The 14,730-nt window shown below is 39.5% G+C and overlaps 1 protein-coding gene across 5 annotated transcripts in view; it reads left to right on the forward strand.

The window, feature by feature from the left end:
* Positions 1-13,199, forward strand: part of DDX46 (DEAD-box helicase 46) — a 50,952-nt gene extending 37,753 nt beyond the window's left edge. For 3 of the 5 annotated variants that reach the window (XM_053672754.1, XM_053672757.1, XM_053672755.1), the window contains exons 17-23: positions 390-527; positions 844-993; positions 4,459-4,635; positions 6,044-6,262; positions 6,952-7,096; positions 11,095-11,168; positions 12,651-13,199. In XM_053672754.1, the coding sequence (XP_053528729.1) occupies positions 390-527; positions 844-993; positions 4,459-4,635; positions 6,044-6,262; positions 6,952-7,096; positions 11,095-11,168; positions 12,651-12,698 (951 nt within the window). In that variant the 3' untranslated portion in view covers positions 12,699-13,199. The remainder of the gene's footprint in view (positions 1-389; positions 528-843; positions 994-4,458; positions 4,636-6,043; positions 6,263-6,951; positions 7,097-11,094; positions 11,169-12,650) is intronic. The other 2 variants (XM_053672756.1, XM_053672758.1) reach the window with 1 other exon arrangement.
* Positions 13,200-14,730: the final 1,531 nt, after the last annotated feature.

Genomic DNA, 14,730 nt, shown 5'->3' on the forward strand with positions numbered 1-14,730 from the left:
TAAACTTAGATATTCCACTTTCAACCATTAAAGAATTCAGTAGGGCTTTTTATGGTTTTTTAAATTCTTTAGTAAGGAGTCAATCTTAAAAAGATTTGTTGGGCCCTGGCTGGTGTAGCTCAGTGGATTGAGCGCGGGCCTGCAAACTGGAGTATTGCAGTTCGATTCCCAGTCAGAGCACATGCCTGGGTTGTAGGCGAGTTCCTAGAAAGGGACGCATGAGATGTAACCAGACATTGATATTTCTCTCCCTCTCTCCTTTCCTTCCCCTCTAAAGATAAATAAATAGAATCTTTAAAAAAAAAAAAAGATTTATTGGGTGACTTAGAATTATCTAAGTAGGATTTACCTTGCTGGTGTTTAACAGTGTCACTGTCCCCGTCTGGTAGGGTTACGCGTACACTTTTATCACAGAAGACCAGGCGCGTTATGCCGGCGACATCATTAAGGCCCTGGAACTGTCGGGGACCACAGTGCCTCCCGACCTGGAGAAGCTGTGGAGTGACTTCAAAGACCAGCAGAAAGCTGTGAGTGTTGGAGCTCCCGTTTTAGTGCACACTGTCATGGGGGCCTAAGTATCGAATATTTAACACTCCTAAATCCTGAAAGAATTCTTTGCATTTATCTTTTTAAAAAGGGAAAAAAGAGAAAACAAAATCCTTTTGCTTCAACTTAGTATTTTGAGTGGTTTACCTGGGGATCTTATTTTTTTCACATGCTAGATGAAGTGTTTTTGTTAAGTTGGCATACTGCTACTCCTTGAAGATATTTAATTGCTGTAAATTCCCGAAGATTAATTTTTTTTTACTATGAAATTAACTTTGTTTTGTTTTTTCTTGAAAGGAGGGGAAAATAATTAAAAAGAGTAGTGGGTTCTCTGGTAAGGGATTCAAGTTTGATGAAACAGAACAAGCTTTGGCTAATGAGAGGAAGAAGCTGCAGAAAGCGGCTCTGGGTCTGCAAGATTCGGATGATGAGGATGCTGCAGTCGACGTAAGTGTTGTCCTAAACCTTGTTCTTGCCCTTTGAAATAGTTGTTCCTCTTGTACTGGTGGTATTACAATGCGCTTGTTGAGATAGCCAGTTAGTGGGAACTTGGTTTGTACTCTTCCCAGCCTGTTCTCATGTATGCTTATATGCTCATATAAGCATATATGAGCTTGGTTTGTATTTTCATAAAAATGAGGTCATGCTGCTTTATGGCTTATTTTACAGTAACAGCCTTATGTTGAAATCTCCCCTTTTTAGCATAATCACTCTTACATCAATCTTGATGACTACATAATATTCTGTTCTATGGATGTTCTACCATTTAATGAATCAAACCCCTATTTTTTAACATATAGGCTATTTCTGTATATTTATTATTTGGAATATGCTATACTTTATAAACTATACTTCATTGCTTCATCTGTGTACATTTAAGTTTGCATGTTCATCAGATTCAGTCTGGATGATGAGTGTATAAAAGGAATCGCTAGTCCAAAAGGTATTTCTAATTTGGTCTTAAAACACTGCCAGATTATCCTCCAGCAAGATGAGTTGCACCAGTGTGCACTCACTGTGGTGGCGTGTCAGAGTGCCTGGCTCCCCGTACCATTAGCAGCATTGGGCTAATGTTTATCTTTTTAAATTGTTATTGAACATCCTTATTAATAATAATAATCAACATTTACTGAGTGCTACTAAATGCCATGCACTATGCCAGGAATTATTTTTATTTCCTTATGAGAGGTAGACACTGGCGTATTCCCATTTTATCATTGAGGGGACTGAGGCTTGAACGAATGATAACCTTTTCAGATTATATAGCTATGGAGGTAATGAGTTGGGACCCGTGCCCATTGCATTCTACTTTAAAGTCCGTGTCCTTAGCTTGTGGAATCATTTGTTATCGATGAAGAGGGACATTGAAGACTTAGCAAGTTGAAGGTTTCAGAGAACTTTCCTCGGAAGCTTGAGCTTTAGAAGATTTTTTTTTTTTTTACAAATTTGTCAGACTGTTATGTTTCACTCATAAAAGGAGCAAAAGCGTATCCAAGAAGATGTTTTCATCATGAAAGAATTTTGGAAAAATGTGCCTCGAATATACCACTAGTAGTGGTATCAGCATATCACAGGATGTGAAAATTCCTTAATTAAAGAAGCTTATTTAACTTTGCTTAACCCAGAAATTTTTCAACATACTTGATCTTTGATCATACACATTTTTTGACATACTCCGTTAAACCTCAGCTTAGAACACACTTTTGGAAATCAGAAATTCAGTCAGTTCTTGTCAGTTGAGGAAATTGAGGCCCAGAAAAGTATTTAGTCTATCACCACGCTGGCTGTTAGGTGCAGCCAGGACCGGAACCCAGGTCCCCCATGAACACCAGGCCATTCTTTCTAGTGTGTCAGACTGGCTTGAAGTTCAGTTAAGTCAGTGTTTTAGTCATCTGTAATGGTGTAACAAGTCAGTCCAAAACTTAGTTGGCTAAAACAATAAACATTTGTTGTTTCAGTTCCTGAGGGTCAGGCAGTCAGGAGCAGTTTAGCCAGGTAGTTCTGGCGGGGGGTCGCATAGGTGGCAGCCAGGCTGCTGTCCGACTGCAGTGATGCGGACCCATCCTCTTCCACGATGGCTCCCTCACTTTGATGTTGGCAGAATGCTTCCTTCCGTTCTTTACCGCGCCCCCCCCCACCTGCATGTCCTCACAAGGCGGCAGAGGCTTCCCCCAGAGCAGTGAACCTCAGAGAGGGAGCAAAGAGGAAGACCGAGTACGTTTGAGGACGACTAGTCCTCCGAGTACGTTCAGAGACTTCTGAAGCCACACACCAGCGCTGCCACTTCATTCTGTCCATTAGAAGCAAGTCACAGTCCAGCCCACACTCCAGGACAGGCTCCACCTCTTGAAGGGAAAAGTGTTAAAGAATTCATGGCCTTGATTTTACGCTTCATTTTTTTTTGTCACTTGGAACATTTTTTATTTTTATTTTTAAAAAAGATTTTATTTACTTATTTGGAGAGAGGGGAAGGGAGGGAGAAAGGGAGAGAAACATCAATGTGTGGTTGCCTCTCACATGCCTGTGCTGGGGACCTGGCCTGCAACTCAGGCACATGCCCTGACTGGGAATCGAACTGGTGACCCTTTGGTACTTTGAACATTTTTTAAAATCTCAAAATGCAGTATGTTCGTTGTTTTTCTGATTATTAAAATGATATATACTGTTGGTAAAAAAATCAAAACAATACTGAAGTGAATAAAGTTCAAAGTAAAGTTAACCCAGCCAGGTAGCAGCATATACATTCTCCATTTCGCTTTTATGCATTTGTTTTGTATTTTAATGCTATATATGCTGTTTTACTCAGTTAAATGGTAAGGTTAAAAGTAGTTCATAACTAAAATCCCTTATTAGATAACAGATTTCTTAAATAATATTTTTATTTATTTATTTTTAAAGAAGGGGGAAGGGAAGAAAAAGAGAGGGAAAGAAACATCAATGTGTTGTTGCCTCTTGTGTGCCTCATACAGGGGCCTGGCCCGCAACCCAAACATGTGCCCCAACTGGGAATCGAACCAGCGACCCTTTGGTTTGCAGGCCCACACACTTAATCCACTGAGCTACATCAACCAGGGCAGATAACAAGTATTTTTTAAAAGAAGCTATTTCAGTTAAAGGGCTTTCTAAATTAACCTAATTAATTTTAAACCTTGAACAAAATTTCCTCTGACTTGTGGTCTAGGAGACAAAGCCTTATTAGCCTAATGTGAGTATATGAAGGGGTTTACGTCTCTGTGGTTGGCAGTGTCAGTCATCATCTTGGTGAAAGGCGGCTTTAAAAGGAAATGCAAACAGTTTACAGGGTGGATGTGGCCAGCCTGAGAATTGTAGTCGCTGCAGGAATCATACGATCCCTGCAGAGCGGAGGCCCTCCGCATTGCTTTTCCTTTGATGGGGAACCCAACTTTAATTTCTTTTCTTTCTTGGTTCAAATGAGTAAAGCAGTAAAACGTTCTTTTGTAATTCTGTTACCCAAGATTTAAGGCACATCTAGTTGCATTTTAGGAGTTGGGAAGAATTTGGGGAGCCTTGTTTTAGGAACATGTTGTACCCATCCCCCTGAAAACCACTGACTCTTTTTTTTGTTTTTAATCCATTGGCCTCGAGTGATTGCCCACTGGGGACCTGGCCCGCAACCCAGGCATGTGCCCTGACTGGGAATCAAACCTGCAACCCTCTGGTTCACAGGCCTCCGCTCAATTCACTGAGCTACACCAGCCAGGAGACAATGGATTTTTTTAATGAAACGTGTTACTCTTAACCAACAGCTGGTATATTTTTCTGTTGATCTGTGTGGTTGAATTAACATAAATATAACCAGACTTTTGGTAGAAATATTTTTTATTATTTGCTGCACGTATACATAAATTGGTATTTTAAATCTCATTTCTATTAACTTTCTCTTGTTTTTAGATTGATGAGCAAATTGAAAGCATGTTTAATTCAAAGAAGAGAGTGAAGGATATGGCCGCTCCTGGAACATCTAGTGTTCCTGCTCCAACTGCAGGAAATGCTGAGAAGTTAGAAATTGCCAAGAGATTGGCTCTTAGAATCAATGCTCAGAAAAATTTGGGCATTGAGTCTCAGGTATTAAGTATTTTGTTCTGAGATTTAGTCAGTATTTTCCATAAGTTCTTTGATTTAGAATCTTCTGATCCGTAGTCAGACGCGTTATCCATTGCGCCACTGGCCCCGTACTAGTTCTTTGATTTAAATGCTTTTTAGGAATTACGGTCAGCACAAGTGAACTAGTCCACTAGACACTGAGTGCATGAAAGTTTAACATTCTGAATACAGAATCCTTTGATTGTTGTATTCGAGTGATTTCTCCAGTGTGGTTAACTGAGGTCTTAATGCCTGTTCTGAAAGTCCTGATTGTTGAGTGTGGTAGCTATAGAGAGGTTTTAAAGTACGATTCTGATCGCTCTTACCAGAATCTAAAGAAGTAACTCTCTTGATCTGTTTTTATTGGGTGGGTTTTGGGGCACACATACAATTCCGTGGAAGTGCAAACACCAAGTTAGTTACATGACTCAAAGTAACGTGGATTTAAACAGCAGAAAATGTGTTCAATATTTTATGTTATCTTTCTCTTTGCAGCTTGTTAAATTTTTAACTAAGGGTAGAAATTTCACAGTGTTCCCAAAGGATGTTGTATTAATTTTAACAGTATTCTGAAGGTTTTTGAGTCTGGGGACCTGCAGGGCCCTCTGTCTAGCAGGCTGTATGGGTTGAGGTCTGTAGCGCCGAACCCGGGATGACCGCACCAGTGCTAGTGCACTGACCGAGCGAGGCAGCCACAGGCAGGCTTGATTCCTCTGGTCTTTGCATCTGCTTTGGTTAACCATTGAGTTATCACAAGGTGTTGACTGTACCCAAGCCCGTGCCACCTCTGAGAGCAGGGATGGCAGGACCTAAATTTTCTGGGATTATTACTGTTAATGACTCTATTGGAGAAATCAAATAGCTGTAGCTTTTCACCATTGTTGGAAGATCTTGACGTATGATTCATGTATTACCCACAGAATAATTCTGAACATGTTAGGCAGATAGTAAAATTAAGTTCAAATTAAAAACCAAAAAGGTCCTGAGTAAGTCATTTACTGTAATTTACTAAATGTTCGGTTGGGCTGTGGGGAGAGAAGGAACTTAGAGGTCGTAGTGGACAGTCTGTTTTAGAGAAAATTCTCAGGAGCCCCAAAGCGTGTAAATGATTTTAGAAATATACTGTGTTAAATATCAAGTGTTGCTTAATTATCCATGATCCAGTAGAACCTTATTTAACAGAAGAGTTGAATGTTCTGTAGTTTTCTCATCAAAGTGAGGGAGATATGTCAAACTGTCAGTTACCAGTGTGTACTGCTAAATTGCACATACGTTTGGTCTCTGCATTAGAAAGATGCTTTTAGTTCGTGGCTTCCCAGAGAGTAACTAGTGGGGTCCCTGATCTTATCTCTGCCCTCATTTGAGATTTGACTGTAGGCTCCTTTAATTGCAGGATGTGATGCAACAGGCCACCAATGCAATTCTCAGAGGTGGCACCATCCTGGCTCCCACTGTGTCTGCAAAAACCATTGCAGAGCAACTTGCTGAGAAGATCAATGCCAAGCTCAATTATGTGCCTTTGGAGAAACAGGAAGAGGAGAGACAGGATGGTGGGCAGAATGAATCTTTTAAGAGATATGAGGAAGAATTAGAGATCAATGACTTCCCACAGGCAAGTAACAAGTTTAAGAATTGTTTTGTAGAGTAGAAAATTTTGCTTCATAGGAGTGAAAATCCCTTCTTTAAAACTCATGAACATTTTATTTTACTTATTTATTTTTATTTTTTAAATGACAGTTTATAGTCGATATTATTTGTATTGTATTACTTTCAGGTTTATATTGTAGTGGTTAGAAAAATCATATTTTACGAAGTGCCATGAACTAAATAGTAGCTACTTTACTTTTTTTATCTAGATGGGGGAGACAACAATAGAAATTCCATTTTTATGACTGTGTTCTAGGTACATTAGGATTTTTTTTTTTAGATTTTATTTATTTACCAATTAGAGAGAGGGGAAGGGAGAAGAAAGAGAAGGAGAGAAACAGCAATACCCCTGTGCCCCTACACCGGTTGGTGGCCTCCTGCATGCCCCCCACTGGGGACCTGGCCTGCAACCCAGGCATGCGCCCTGACTGGGAACCAAACCATCAACCTTTTAGCTCTCGGGCCAGTGCTCAAGCCACTGAGCCACACCAGCTAGGGCTGGGTACATTAGGATATAAGTGAGTTTATAATAAAGTTGTTAATTGTAATGGTAAATTGACCATGTTATGAATTAGACAGCCTAGTTTTTGTCAGTACACTCAGCTTTTAATTCCTGTTATGAAGTGAGTTTTCTCCCCACCCTTTCTTTTATAGACCGCTAGGTGGAAAGTTACCTCCAAGGAAGCTCTGCAGAGAATCAGTGAATATTCCGAAGCTGCAATTACAATCAGAGGCACATACTTCCCACCTGGCAAGGAACCCAAGGAAGGAGAGCGGAAAATTTACTTGGCAATTGAGAGTATGTACTGTTGATTCTGTTTCAAGGTTGACCTAGATGTGGTAGGGAGAGAGAATGTGAAATCAGTTCTAAAAAATAGGGGGTACATATTTTAAAAGTTTCATTTTTTATTTAGAAGTTTAGTACACATACAAAGGTGAAAAATCTGTGTTTGGGAGTCTTTAAGCCTTGACAATTAAGTCAAATTTGAAAATAACTAAATATAAAGGACTTTTCTTTTAAGGATTAATCTGTTTATACTAGTATTAAGTTGAACAATCTGGTCAAAGTTTAGGTTAGAAAGTAAATCAACTATATTAATAGTCCACTTAATGAATGTTTAAGCAAATATTGCCTCTGAAATTATGTCCATAAAAGTTCGCGCAGACCTTTAAAAAACTAACAAGAGGACAATTAATACCATAACTGAAAGGATATAAATAATGCACTAACTAAGAGTGATCTGGTTTGCTTTTTAACCTTTATTTCATACATTCATGTATAAATTTAAAAAACACTTTTCATTTTATTTTCTTTCTTTTTTAAAAAAATATATATATTTTTAGAGAGAGGAGAAGGGAGGGGAAAGAGGGAGAAAAATATCAATGTGTGGTTGACTCTCACATGCCGCCGCCCCCCCCCGCCCCCCCACCCCCGGGACCCAGCCCGCAACCCAGGCATGTGCCCTGACCAGGAATTGAACCTGCAATCCTTTGGTTCTCAGGCCAGGGCTCAGTCCACTGAGCCACACCAGCGAGGGCTCAAGTCATGTTTTTAAATGGCACCCTTTTGTGTATCCTGAAAGACTTTTAGTCTCCTAGTTACTCCGTGATTTCTAAATCATGTGACACTTTTTGGTTGTGTAGTAATAATAGAGGGGGGTTGCCGGCACCCAGATTTTCAAGGAGAGAAGATAATACTGATACGTTCCTGCATTTGGAACTGGACAGGCTGCCCTCACTGCTCTGTTCACTGGCCCCCATGCAGGGGAGTCCGGTGACAAAACAGTTGGTGCGCACGGAGCCGGCCTTGGGCCTCTGCTTGAATGTCATGGGTATTGAAGCAAAACCAGTATTTTAAATTCCTGCCTCATTAAGAGGTCAGACATGACTGATCTGACAGAAGATCCTCTATGTAATTTGTTAATTTAAAGGTAATTATGCTTGTGTAATATAGTATAGTTAATGTATCAGAGTTCAGTTTACATATAACTTTATCGGAACACACCCCCTATACTACAAAGTGAAATGACAGGAGAAGCCCGCAGCTCCCGTTGGCTTTTCCACCCACTGAGAGTGGTTCTGGTCACTTCTCTTCACTGTCAACTCAGGAAATAATGTCTAATTTTTATAATCTAAGCACCCTGTCCCCAGGATAAAGATAACCTTTTCAGAAATGAATCTTGGAAATTCGGCAGACATAAGATCCTGGATAGGAGCTGGGAGTTGGTAATTAAAATGATCTAATTCTGTGCAGATTTTCATAGATGATTAGGACTGAAAGCATCTTTTAGATTTTGAAACTGCAACCAAATCAGCTGAACACTAACAGGATGGAAACAGGTGTTGGAAGGAGCCTGATGTCATCTGTTTCTCGTTCTGTAATTGGAGGGACCCCACCGCCTGGCTCCTTAGAGGCTCTGGAGGCTCAGCAGCTCCAGGCCTCCCACCAGGCAGCGGGAAGGAGAACAGGAAGGACTCACATGCCCAGCCACCCCGTATAATTTATAGTCTTTTTTGTGACCCTCTTTTTATTAGTGGAGAATCCCTTAAAAGCAGCCAGAGTTGTTTTAGGACCAATGAAAGGAAATGCCTCTTTTTCATGGCAGCTTATAAACATATGTAACCTATTACCTAAAGAAGCTATGTAAGTCAAAAATTTAAACTGGTCCAAATGGTCAGGCTTTAACTAAAATAGAAAAGTCATTCTTCCATTTCAGCCTAGGTGAGAGTCATTTTCCTTCTTTTTAAAATAGCAGAGTATCGGCAAGCTTCACTCACACCAGCTCGTGCCAAGCAGCATGTTTTCCTCCTGATTTCTTTTTGGGTGTAATCTTCAGTCTGGCGTGGTTCTCGATTCCACCCTCGTCTGTACTCTCATCTCCCTCTTCCCTTCCATTGCCCGCAGCTTCAGCATGTGGTGGTTGGTCCCTGGTGGAGCTTGGAGGACTTAGATACGATGCTGTGACTTCCCAGCTGTACTCGTGGCCCTGTCCTTCCTGTTGTTCAACCGTTTCTTCTCCCTCTTCCTCTTCTTCCTTTCCCTCCCCTCCCTCCTCTTCCTCCCCTCCCTCCACATTCTCCCCTCCCCGTCCCCTTTCCTTCTCTTTGGGGTCAACAGGGTTATTCACATGTAGTAAGTTGGAAATTTTTTCCATTTCTCATGAATTCTTTTCCTCATTTTGTTTTCTTATACAGAATAATTAAGGTACAGTTCACCGCATTGCAAGCCCAGTTTTCCTTTTATTCTTTTTAAACTTACTTATTTTCAGAGAGAGGGAAGGGAGAGAGAAACATCGATATGAGAAAGAAATACTGATAGGTCGCCTCTTGTACACCATCCCAACCTGGGACTGAGCCTGCAACCCAGGCACGTGGCCTGACCGGGGACCAAATGGTGACCCTTTGCTCTGCAGGAGGCCTTACCAACCGAGCCATTTCAGTCAGGGCTTCTTTTATTCTTTGACATGCCACTCCTAGTTCTTAATCTCCAGTCTGCTTCTTTGGTCCCCTTCTTTTCCTCTTAGCATCCACTGTGCTGTCCATCTAGACATACCTCCTCTGTGTCGTTGTCCCAGGCCCCAGATCTGTTCTCACGTCCCCTTGACGGCTCCCTGATCTCTAGCTCTCCTGAACTACTGGGCCGTGTTTTCACTGGCATTGCTGATGTTTCCAGCTGATGCCCCAGGAGCACCTGGGCTACAGTGATCTCAGAATTGAATTTTGTCCAGCATCACTGCTGATAACACCTGTTCTTTCTCTTGGATTCAGTATCTTCTTTATTCTTATTTTACTTTCTGCTCAACTCTCAGCATGTTACTTTGTATCTCTTCTTTACTGTTAACATCTAGTCAGAAAAAACATTTTGTCTGTCCATTCAACCAAAAAAAAATGTGCTTTCACGGTGGTATGAACACAGTCCTGTGAGAGCACTGAGGAGAAAACCCGTAACTGTGTTGAAGTCGGGGGAAGGCTGCTTGGGAGAAGTGATATTTAAAAGTTACTCTGGCAGACTTCTTCCTAGCGACTCGTCTGGTTGTAATATCTTTATAAGGTGGTTTTTCTAGTGGTCTAAAGACTAATGAGCACAGGGTTCTTTGTATAATGAATGACTCACAACATGTCAGACATGATGGGTACTTACTGTTCCTTGAATTAGTAACTGTAAACGAATGTCTCCAGCTTGCTGTTCAGCCACTTGGCTACCTTGCCACATCCTCTCCCACTCTGTTCCAACCACAATGTACATCTTTTACCTGCAGCATTTAAGCATGCCTTTCTGCATCTGTGCCATTGCACATGTGATTCCCTTTGCAAAAGTTTCTCCATGCCATCTCTTCCCCTTTAGCTTGGTGATTTCTCTGTTCATCTTTAAGACTTTGCTGAGATAACACCTTTCTGAAACATTCGTTGACTTTAAAGAACATAATGTTGTGAGAATGTCTGATAAATATTTGTTAAATAAATGATTCAAGAAAGTTGTATTTCCCTTTAACTTATTCTCTTTGGACAAATTACTAATCATCTTTTCTTCACTCTCCCTAATCAACATACCAAGAACAGCTTTAAGACTGCATGTGATGTGACCTCATGGGTTTCATGTGAAGCTCTAGAAGGGGGGAGAACAACAAGCAGCCATTATATAATGGAAGTGCTGTTCCGGGTAGCGAAAGGCTATCTTGGCAGGCAGCACAGTGTTCCTGAAAGTCATCTGTAGTGTGCCTGGTGGCTCTCCATGACATGGACGAATACCCAGTGTGATTCTGGTGATAACAAATAATGTTTCCACTCGCTCACCAGGTGCCAATGAACTGGCTGTGCAGAAAGCGAAGGCAGAGATCACCAGGCTCATTAAAGAAGAGCTGATCCGGCTGGTGAGTGAAAACCTCAAGGACTTATTTTGTTGTTTTAATAAATGTTCTATTAGACTGTAACATAGAGAAAAGCATGCAAATCATAAACATAGCTGGACGAATTTTCACAGAGTCATAAGCACACTGATGTGGTCACTATCCACACCAAGATGTGTAGAATGTCTCCTAGTGCCCCAGAATCCCTCCTCGGGCCCCTCTTCACTGTTCATCTCCCCCAGATGTAACAATGTTCCCCTTTTTTCTTAAATATTTTAAAATATATTTTTAGAGAGGGGAGGAAGGGAGAGAGAAAGAGGGAGAGAAATATCAATATGTGGTTGCCTCTCATGCACCCCATACTGGGGACGTGGCCCACAACCCAGGCATGTGCCCTGACTGGGAATTGAACCAGCGACCATTTGATTCCCAGCCTGTGATCAGTCCACTGAACTACACCGGCCAGGGCAATGATCACTTTTAACATCATAGATTAGTTTTGCTTATTTTTGAATTCCATGTAAAGTGGAATCCAATGCAGTGTACCCTTTCATATCTAATTTCTTTTATTCCATATTACTTTTAGGAAATCAGTCCTTATTCCATGAAAAAGTAGCAGTTCATTCTTTTTCATGGCTATATAGCATTTAATTGTGTGAACATACAATTATTTATATATTAGATTTGGGATTATTTTAGTTTTGGGTTTTTACAAATAATGCTTCTATAAATATTTTATTCCATGTCTCTCTAATACACATCAGGATGCTTTTCTCTTGGTTATGAAACCTCGAAGTAGAATCACTAATTATAGGGTATGTGCAGTTTAGCTTTAAGTTGGTATTACAGAATAATTTTTCAGAGTGGTTATGCTAATTTACATCCCCTCCAACATTGTGTGAACCTTCCAGTTTCTCTACATTTTTCTGGCAGTTACAGGTGTTATCAGTGCTTTTACACTTAGGTAAGGACTTCATTTGATTTTGGAAAGGCACCTTTCATGGACCAGCTTTCCAAAGGAGCCAGAACATCCCCGTGTCTCTAGTGTTGGTTGAAGCTTAGAAACTTTCTGTACAGTTTGTATATTGGGATGAGGACCCTTTGGAAGGAAATGTTATCCTTTCTCTAAGAATGTGTTTTTGAGGCCTTTTTAAAATTCTCTGTATAGAACATTCTTTAGGGGAGGATAAAAAGTTTAAAGAATAGAATGTACACAAAACAAGAGGGAAGAAGAAAAACAAGCTTTAAATCAATTGCTTGCGAGTGTTCCATCAAGGAGCCATAGAAAAGAACCTGACGCCACCCCCCTTAGTCAGTGCAGAACGGTTGGCCAGTTGTCGTGTGAACACAGGAGGGATTTGTTACTGAGCAGTTCTTTCTGCCTCCATGTAATAGTAACGCTTGTATTTTAAATATCTGGTAGTTGGTAAAGGAAATTTCCTTAATGTATGTTTCTTTTTTTTCTTTGACATTTTCTTACCATGTGTCTTTTATTCTCTATTATAGCAAAATTCATACCAACCAACAAATAAAGGAAGATACAAAGTTTTATAAAACATCTGAAAAAAACTCTTTACCTGTGCCGGTCATGATACGTGTGGCAGTTCTTGTCTGCAGTTTACACTGTATTGTAAATTAAGATTTTTTAAATTCTGCCTTGATGATTTTTTAAAATACAAGAGACCAGTATTTGCTAAAGAAATCCTCTTGCAGTAAGTACCCCTAAGAATTATCAGACCATATTGAAAGCGGGCCTGTTTTCAGAGTATGATGTCCTTTATTGTAAAGCTTAAATATTAACATTTTAAATATCTGGGTAGTATTCCAGAAGTTTAAAAAAGGGAACTAGTTGGACTTTCTATTGAAGTTAATAAAGTACACAGGTTGCGAAGGGGCTGTTCATCTTACCCTCTTGTGCTGAAATGGTGATCATCCCCGTAGGAAAAGTACACTTCTGTCTGATTTTGTGTCCCCCTTGAGCTTAAATCTTACTTAACTCAGTGGAACAATATGAACTGGATTTAAGAATGTTATAATAGAATTTTTACAAAATGGGTTCAGAGTTTTTGTTTCGATTTTTATCATCATAAATGGGCAATAGTTGGATTGCTTTTTGGTTTTGTAAAATTAAAGGTTTGTAGTATAAGAGTCTTTTGCATTTCTTTACATTGCAAAGAGTTTTAGTATTTACTACTTTTAGGTTCCCCTCAAAACCTCTGGCTCTATACCTAGCTACTAACTCTTTTTCTAATCTTCATTTTAAAAAATCAATTTGAGTCTGTAAATACTAATAGAATTCCTTTTACCCCCTGAAAATATTTGTTTATACATATGTACATATAAACACCCTACTCATTTTAATCTAGTTTTTCTTTAGGATTATTGTGTAGGTTGTGAATTTTCTTTAAAATTTTCAAACGTCACTATTCCATGTTTTAGACTTAGACATAAGCACCTCAGTCAAATTTAGTTCACAAGAATCGTAAATCATATTTTTGAGCCCTTAGATATATTTCCTGAAGTATTCTAATTTAAATTGTTGTAATTGGATTACCTAATATTTTTTTCAAGACTCCTGGTATAGTATATAACTTTATATTATTGTCACTTCTTGAAAAAAGAAAAATTTTAAGAATTAAATAGACGTATTTCTTAAATTAAGAGATGGTTCCTTCAAATATTCTTGACTTGGAGATTTTAGAAAAGAAAAGAAAAACAATGAAAGGATACTATTGCTGTTAAAACAAATCAATTTAATAGTACAGTATTACTGTACTGACTACTAAGTGATGACTACTGATCATTATTTCTGCAATATAGTGTTATTACTGAAAAACTACAATATTAACTGGGAAATATTCTTAGATGCTTCACATATCCACTGTCTTTCTTAGAGGAAGAAAATGGAAAAAACAGGCCAGTAGAACCAAATAAATCATTTACCCTGAAATTCCGGGCATCTTGGGCTCCTTTTCCTCACAGCTTATTTATTTTCTTATTTTCATTCCCTCGTGGTAGTTTGTTTTCTTTGCTAGAATGTGCGGCAGTCCTGCCTTGGTGGTGATTGGCGCTCCTTCAGCCTGCTGGATCACTCTGGGACTCGGCGTTTTACCGTGTTTCAGCATTACTAATTTATATTTGTATATCTAGTTGATACAAACCATCGATAGTATTTGGTTCTACAATGAAACACATTTCTCTGTTACTACATTTTTAGTGTCACATCAGCTCCTTGATTTTTAAAATTTGAATGATACATAATTTGTTTTTAACAAAATATCAGTACTTGGTCGTATTTTCTAAATTCCTTATAAAATAAAGTTGATTCAGTCTGCATTTTCCTAAAATTATCTTTGCTGAAATGTCTTTCTTTTGCTGTTTATCTGAATTTGCTTATATTGGTAGTCATGGCAGCAAAGTATTGTATTCTGTGTTTATTTTAAAGATTTCATTTATTTTTAGGGGGGAGGAGGAAGAAAGCGAGGGAATGAAACATTAATGTGAGAGAGAAACATGGATTGGTAGCCTCTGGTATGTGCCCCGACCCAGGACCGAACCCCCAACCCTGACATGTGCCCTACTCAGG

Source organism: Artibeus jamaicensis, unplaced genomic scaffold, assembly GCF_021234435.1.
Source record: "Artibeus jamaicensis isolate MK-2021 breed Jamaican fruit bat unplaced genomic scaffold, CSHL_Jam_final contig_786, whole genome shotgun sequence".
In the NCBI taxonomy this organism is placed as follows: Eukaryota; Metazoa; Chordata; class Mammalia; order Chiroptera; family Phyllostomidae; genus Artibeus; species Artibeus jamaicensis.